Source organism: Ylistrum balloti, unplaced genomic scaffold (assembly GCF_031769215.1).
Source record: "Ylistrum balloti isolate Yb309-2 unplaced genomic scaffold, AGI_CSIRO_Ybal_v1 Utg370346, whole genome shotgun sequence".
Taxonomy (NCBI): Eukaryota; Metazoa; Mollusca; class Bivalvia; order Pectinida; family Pectinidae; genus Ylistrum; species Ylistrum balloti.
In genome coordinates, this window is record NW_026782248.1 from 41,418 (window position 1) to 49,868 (window position 8,451).

The 8,451-nt window shown below is 36.2% G+C and overlaps 1 protein-coding gene across 1 annotated transcript; it reads right to left on the bottom strand.

Annotated features, from left to right (window-relative positions):
• Window positions 1–293: 293 nt before the first annotated feature.
• LOC132553728 (L-tyrosine decarboxylase-like) lies at window positions 294–8,088 on the bottom strand. Its single transcript, XM_060218000.1, has 10 exons — window positions 7,765–8,088; window positions 6,741–7,204; window positions 6,217–6,401; window positions 5,442–5,581; window positions 5,070–5,284; window positions 3,620–3,755; window positions 1,678–1,893; window positions 1,107–1,355; window positions 703–834; window positions 294–311 (listed from the first exon to the last, which is right to left on the bottom strand). The coding sequence occupies exons 1-10, from the start codon at window positions 8,086–8,088 to the stop codon at window positions 294–296; spliced, it is 2,079 nt and encodes a 692-aa protein (XP_060073983.1).
• Between the last annotated feature and the right edge of the window lie 363 nt (window positions 8,089–8,451).

Sequence of the window (8,451 nt, forward strand, 5' to 3'; positions counted from 1 at the left end):
AGAATTGATGACGGGATATGTCAATAAAACAGTTGTTTAATATGATTAAGAGTAGAGTTTCCGGTTACAGAGGACAGCACTAATAACTACCATGCCTTATCAGGAATAGTGAACCAGTTTACGTAAATACATTGCACTTCAAGAAGAATTTCAAGAATGAGATATACATGAACTGAATGTTAAAATATAAGATTGAACATATTATAAAACAAGTGTAAACACCATGTAGGTATATATCATTGTATATTTTCGATAAAAGCATTTCTCAGCTTGCTTTTCGTCATTTGTTGATTTTATTCCGTCTGGTTAATCTGAAAAAGAATGCATTTGTAAAACCTCAACAGTTAGCATATGAAAATTTCCGACGATGTGAAAGTTTCTGGGGTTGTAAGTTACACTTAAGCTTGTAATAAATAAGTGATACCATCTTTAGAGTAAATCTGATATCAATATCTAATTTTTCTGCTGCAAACTGCTTACAAATTACTGCTTGAAAGTCATAAAAATAAAAACTACATTTGAATTTAAATGTAGCAATAACAGTAATGTGTAATGTAATGAATAAACATGAATTCGGCCCTGAACAAATCTTAGTCATTGAACAACAGATGTGGAAATTCAGAAAATAGAGAACTGATGTATTATTAATTCAAATGAGTATTAAATTTGAGAATAAAGTATTGAAATCAGTATATCCATCACCTCTGCGATGCATTGAGTGACCACTTGTCGGAAATGTCGCACCAGCATCTGAATTGTCTGGTCAGCCGCCGTCCAGGGGTTCATAACCGTGTTCTTTAGGAAGACAAGAACGTCCTCTGTTTCTTTTGATACCTTGGAGAATACAAACACAATCATATTAATCAGAGAAGAGCTTTCCGTGCTAATCTATTATGTAAATTCTTGATCGAACATGTCATCCCAAGAAATATCCATTTAGTAAACCAAATATCAGAAGATTCGCACACGAACTTTCACGATCACTTGCCTGAAACATCACATTGTACCTTTTTTATTTCCTAAACATTGTTTTCACAATACCTTGAATCTCAATACAGAAAAATAAATCTTTTCAAAAAAACGGTTTTTAAATCCCTAAAACATACCCCTAGACGTTCTTTAAAATTTCCCAATATCGTGCTACATTCTTTCTGGGAAAGTCTCGATTTTGTCAGGAACAGTGGCACGTCACAAACACTTCTTTGTTTGGGATCTGTGTGTGACAGTCTGTTGAATACGGCCATGTTTAGACGGTTACATTTGACGACACACGCGTTACCCTTGACATTAACGGCGAAGGCATTGACGGATAAATCAGGACCTATCTCCGAAAGGAAATCCATCGTCTCGGTATCCTGGCGTTTAACGAAATAAACTATTTCAATATCATACAAAATAACATTTATGTTACTTAGAACGTAGGATATGTTAACACCATTTACATGTCATTACAGTGAGTTCGCACTATGAATAATTTAGAACACCTGTTATCCACATGCGCTGTCTATATGACCATGACTATTGCGACGGGATAGAATTTTCGTCTCCCAACCAATAACTCTGAATTTCACTCTTGATCTCCGTTAACTGATATCAACTAGAAAAAATAACAATTAAATCTGATATTATCTTTTGATACCATTTCAAAACTACACTAGTATTCAGCATTACACATACCAGAACTATATCCTCATAAGATGAACGTAAAATTCTTTCACGGATAAATTTCATCGCTTTTTCCTCATCATAAGCCTCCGGAATCGGGATCAAAGGAACACAAACAAATTCGTCATCAGGATTGGCTGCTGTTAGCCATGCGCAGTAGAACAGTTTGGCGCCGAGGATTGACTGTCCTAGAATTCGTCCATATCCAGAACTGTGCAGACCGATCACCTGCAAACATTTTCCATCATACTATTGCTAGTTATTTAGTACATTAAAGGTTCAAATGTTTGTTTAGAGAAGGGGTTGGGAGCGCTTAGATTGTAGGTGGTGGGTAACACGACCGAAAGTCATATACCTTCTTTTCGTATTTTTTCATTGTAAGTTCGATAATGACTCTCACTCAAACACAACCGCGATATTTAATTTATTGGAATAATTCAAAAACCCAGTTTTAGATACAATTAAGCTAAATTTGGATTAAAACTGCATCAACATCTCACTCGTCAGTATTGCTAAGGGAACAAAATCTAGATTGGGGCATGATGCAGTAGACCTAAACCTATATTGCATATTTAGTTTTTTTATATATATTATTGAATATTATATTTATATTTTATCTTATATTTTCATTGTTATATTTTTTACCATTTGCAAATTGTAAAACCAAACTGCAAAGTTGTTATTGTTTTGGTTTTATTTGATGCAAGGAAAGAGAATATTTATTTCTATTATATAGTTCAATTTCATGGAATTGGGTAGAAACTCTTACTTGTCTTTTAATGGTGCCAGTTTAAATGTAACTCTTTGTTTAATTGTGCGTTCTATTACTATAACTCAGCTATATAATATAAATTCATATCTAAGACACAACCAGGCAAATTATTTCTCAAAAATTGAAATAAATACAACACTGTTATAGTTAAATTAAGATTTTCCAGAGCCAATGTTGTAAGTAATATTATTTAACATGTCATCTACGAACATAACTTTGTTGGACAGTCTGAAGTATCACACTGCTCAAAAAATGATAGCTTTTCATGACCTCTTACGCTAGTGGTCAGTAATATAAAGGGATAGTATGTTGTGTTCATTTAAAAAATAGAAATGGATTTCCAAAATTCATTAAATTATCACGAAAGTAGACTGATCTCCTACAGCATGTAGTCCGTTGTTATACGTGCTTGTATTAAATCTAGCTGTAATTTCAATGCGGAAAAAGATAAGCCAGTGGTTTCAGCATCGAAAATAGCATTGCTGTTGTTAAAGCATTCGTTGTGCTTGGAATTGAATACGTACATTTCCTGATATATCAAAAACGTGCCAAGCTCTTAAATAACGCTCAAATAGTAAAGTGACCCAAGAAATCTTTTACAATGAACAAGACACTGTGTACTTTTTTATACCCTAAGGGCGCATAAAGGATTGACAAACTTAAAGCGCTGAAGTTAGTCTTTCAATTTCAAAGGTAAAAAAATGGATAAGCGAATGAATGGCGTAAACGTATTTTAACATAAAACGTTGTATTGTGCAGGCATTTTATACAGTATAAGGTAGCACAGATTGACCACATATACTATTTACCAGACATTAAGTCCTTCCGGCTTTTTTAAATTCCTTTGCGGAATAAAAAAAACTTCTTGAAAAGTACGCTTCCAGAACTGTACTAGGTGCTGCAATATTTTAACAGACGGAACCTTTTGCGCAGAGTTTACCACATGGATAGCGCTATTACGATATCGTGTTCCTGCTTAACGGGGATACTATTGTTGATGGTTACAGAACAACAATATTAAAAATAAAGATTTGATTGATGGAAACTTACAAAAGCATTTATTGAATTGATCTCGTATAACGTTATCTTCAGCTTTTGATTATCTGGCGTGTTTGTATGTTAGGTTTAACACGAGTTTTATATTTTTTCAGTTAACATAGTTTCAAGCCCGCCGTAAATTACCTTGTGAGCCAGGTAGACACCAGCTGCGGCTGCCCCTGGTTTCGAAGTCTCGAGTCCATAACAATGACTATTCGTATTGCCCGTACCATGCAGCATATCAGTAGCAATAGCCAAGGTTGACTTCATTTTTCCGTTCCTTCAGAGAAACCATATTTTGTACATAGGTTTATTCTTAATTTCACTTTTCAATGATATTAATATTCATGTCGTTTAACTCTATAGCGATTAACCGTCATTTTCATGCACGATTTAATAAAGGAGACTACAAAGTATGGATGTTTTGGTATTTTAGATGAAGTCATAAGAGAAGGAGACAGAACTTCAGTTGCAAATCAGCCATGTTGATATATCTGTCATATGTAAATACTCTAAAAAACCATCCAATTCGGCAGTCAGTGTGTAAAGATGGCACCTTCTGCTTCAAATGTATTATCGTTAGAGACAAATAGTTTGGGATCCTTTTCTTTCTAAAATGGCAAAGTTTCCTTGATACCGCCTCTCAGGCTCTGGATTCTGTCCATTGGCGTCGACATCCAAAACTCCTTGAAATGGTCGCTACTAACACCTGCTAACGACTGGTTTACCCGTTGTCGTATAGTGTGACCGGGCGGGGAGCCCTGCTGGAGGCCTTCGGCAGTATATTTTAGTTCAATTGTTGTATGAAATAGGTTTCAATTCCGCTATATCATTCAGTGGCTTATACTAACATATCACAACTTCTCACAAACACTCTCACGACCATAGCTGTTGATCGGACGTTCGTCCATGTAAACTACAACTAGTTTCCGGTTCCGTTTGTAAACCGGATGGAAGCGTACCAGGCTATGGATGCCAATTCGGTCAAGCATATGAACATGCATTTGATGTCAAAGTGAGACGTCTTCCAAAATACAATCATAGTAGATATAATGTAATATTCTTTGTTGTTGTATTCGCTTATATATCATTAATACGCTGAATGGCAGTATTAAGACCGTATACTACTATTTACAGTGATTCGGTCGGTATTGGAATTAATAAATCTAGATGTCTCCTAGGTAAACAAAATTTGCCGCTGGTCACTTTCACTTCGGTGTTAATATACAGTGTACTGACAAACGAAGTTGTTGGACTTATATTGAACCTGTACAGAGAGACACTAACGGTGGAAGCACATGAAGAAAGAAAAGACAAAATGAAGAGATCATGATACCAAATGTTGTATGAGGGGCAAAGATATATTTTGGTCTCTTCAATGTCGTCTCGGAAAAAAGCAAAACCCCCGAAGCTGCATTGACGAGTAAACACTTTTTATCGCCTCATGCTGTTAGATACAGCTTTCAAAAACGAAAAAAACTCGTGTTCTTATGAATAAATGTAACAATTGTATATATACTTTATCAGTGACGTGCACATTACAGTATTTTGAACAAATTTCATACATCATGTAATATGATATATTATATCTTACCGGTAACAAATACCTCCAGCCGGATAGGGACAATATCCTGTCTTGTGGGGATCAATGGTTACTGTATCTACATCCTTTAAGCAGGAGAGTTGTTTGCAGACGTAATTACTGATAGGAAAGGCTGGTAACAAGTGGTTTTTCTCCTCTGACTTTCTCATCAGGGTCGCGTAATAACCACCCCAAGCTCCATCAGCTAACAGGTAGAAATTTAGGCCCTGAAACACGTTCAATGGAATTGTTATTTTTAAATACCATGCAGAAAACTAGCAACAAAACCCCGCATCTAAACAATTTCACAAGTTCTCTCTTCGTTATTAATTTGTCAATGAGATAATTCATAATATTAATATTTTTCATAGTAATTCATGTTACTTTTTTCCTATACTCTGCTCTCAAGTTCAGAATCTCTTCAACAGGATCCACAGCTCCGTGCTCTGTCGTGCCGATTACACATATCAAGGCAATAATCGGGACCTTCTTCACTAAACATTCTTCTAGACGTTTCTGCAGAGCTGAAATGAAATTATATAGCCGTTCATAAATTATTTGCGTTTTCAGAAATCTTATGTTTCTTATATTTGAAGACAAGACATTATCAATATATATATATTAACATAGGATATCTACTTACCTTCCCGTAAACCAATCTTTGGTTGCTTGTACATACATATATATTTAAGTTATTGATGTGTTTTATAGGATAGGACGAGGTATTGAAATCTGCCAGACTTGAAGTTCAAACATCGTGCATTGTGCAGTTGAAATTCTTAAGTTATTATCATGTTCCAAATCGGTGCAATACAACTCGAGATTGCAGGACGGTTTGTTATTTAAAGCAAAATTTTACTGCAACTGCTTAAGCATCCGACTGTCTAAAAAATGGCCGATCATGAGTTACCAACTCTCCTGAAGACCGACTAATACTGCTGCAGGCATCTTCGCGAACGGTTTCCTCCTGTAATCGTAACAGCAAGGAATTTGCATGGTCGATGGGTAGACAGCCTGACCATCCGTAACAGGCTGAAACGTCATGGAATATGTGCGAGGAGGCCTTACGCATGCACCATCTTTAGGCGACGCTTATTGATGATGTGTGTAAAGTATCAATAATTTTTGTGGGTCATTACCGTTAGAGTGTCTGACATACCTTCCATATCCATTCTAGCATTACGGTCGAAGGGAACACACACCAGATGACTTCCTCCAATCCCCAAAAGTGTCGCTGCCTTATCCCAGGAAAAGTGGTTGGCAGCAGAGGTCATAACTACCGGTTCGGTTCTCAAGTCGTGCAGTCGGAAGAACTCGACAAATCCTTTGTAAGCCATACCGTACCTTGAATAAAGTTCGAATCTTGAATTCGTTGCACAGGGGAGATTATTACAAATCAATGTCGATAAAAATACTTCAATATAAAGATAACAGGTCTAGCCATGTGATGTTGCTGTCTCCAGATTATAGCATCCGTCTACACAGTTCTCATAATGATCTTTGCTTTTTGAGGACAATACGTCATAATTTCATTACTATCAACATACCAGCAGCGGTTGAATCGTTCTTGATTTCTGTCTTTATATGACACTGGGAAAGGCAAAACAACACTTGACCTACAACACGCACTTCCCCAACCCCGATACTCGTATGATCAATCGTAGCAAAGAATAAAGTCCTTACTTGTTTATATCACCTTGAAAATAAGTGTGGTCTTTGCCTGTCAGACGCTCAATTTCTTGTGGTAAAGATATGACGTCATCAAGGTTAAGGTTCAGAAGGTCCCATGTAGAGGAGGCTATCAACTTCTGTTTTCTATCCAATCTGGGAATATACACCCTTAGATCCTTTACATCTGCAAAAGTTGGTTCTTCCCGCATAGCTTTTTGGACTGCCAAAGGGAAGAACTTTACATTTCTGGACGCCCATAAACCTTCGATATTGGCCGATGATCCACCACTTGTGATGTATCCTCTTGGACACTGTGACACGTCAAAGCCAATCAAGTCACACAATTGTTTCCCAACCTCCTTCTCCAGTTGTATTGTCACTGGACCAGTCTCTCCGCACGCATTGTTTGCATTCGTCATCCAGGCAGACAGAAATCCTAATTTGGCTGGTATCGTTGTGTTAGAGACCATATGACCCTGTTGATGTATGGAATACTCATGATTTATGTAGCGCTCGGCACCCTCAAAAAATAACATTCAGAATTCATTGATGAGTCATATAGCTTATTGTGACGACACGTTAGCTAATCAATTGACGTAACACATCCACAGATAACAATGAGGCGTAACAATAAAAACTCTAGAAGAAAAATCAGATAGATATGACTTCAAGTTTGACATCCACAACACTTGTCCGAAAAATCGATCAAGTGATAAAAAAGATCCCAGATTTGTTTCCATTTGATCTGTCACAAATGTGTCAACTAAGCCTTACTATATATCATATCTACTGAGCAAGTGCCTGTAGTAGGCTTATTATGAAACCACAAATTCGTATTATTCATGGTAATTTAAAAGGATATTTACAATACATTTCTTGATTGAAATTGCGCATTAACATTTAAGGGAGGAAATAATTGTTATGTTATGGTCATATCACTTTTAATTTCTCATAATATTTATATTTCGTACTTAATGTTTAACTTAAATGATTGTTTCTTATTTTCTTTGACCGTTTAAGTTGACGTTAATGTTACCTGGTACCGGATACTGGAGTACGGAATGGATTCAGCCAATGTCTCATTCAGAAACTTCAGTTCCACCTTCAGTTTAGTCATTTCATCTCTATAAATAGCTGAAGATTTCACCTCAGGGGTAATAAGTAATGGATCTTCTGGGAAGTATTTTCGTGGTTTGATATTTTGTTGAAGTGTATTCAAAGCTAATTCAAGAAATTCCCTCTCATTTTCACCTGACGTCCCTATAAACCAAGATCCTAGTTTTTTCCACTGAGAGCCGCAAACATCTGCATCAATTCTGTTTTCCCAAATGGCATTTTCATACCCATTGCAATACGCCATATTGCAATATGTCCTTAATAAAGACAAGAACGAGCGGTTAGAACAAGTTAAATGAAAAACGAAGGCAATGACAAGAACAAAAAGCTGTGACTTGTGCTATTCAAGTCAATTGTGTATATATACATACATATATGTATATTAATATCTCTGACTTAATATTTGAAATTCCTGGTAAAAACTAATTAATAACCAGTTGATCTGGAATATCGAGAATAAAAACAACAACGATATCGAAAAGGTAAACAAAATGAGATGAAATGAATGGAGACGATCAAATCGGCAAACCCGATGTTAGAAACTGGTATTCACCTATATGAACGGATACAGCACAATCGGAAAACGTCACATTTGTTCACAACGTCC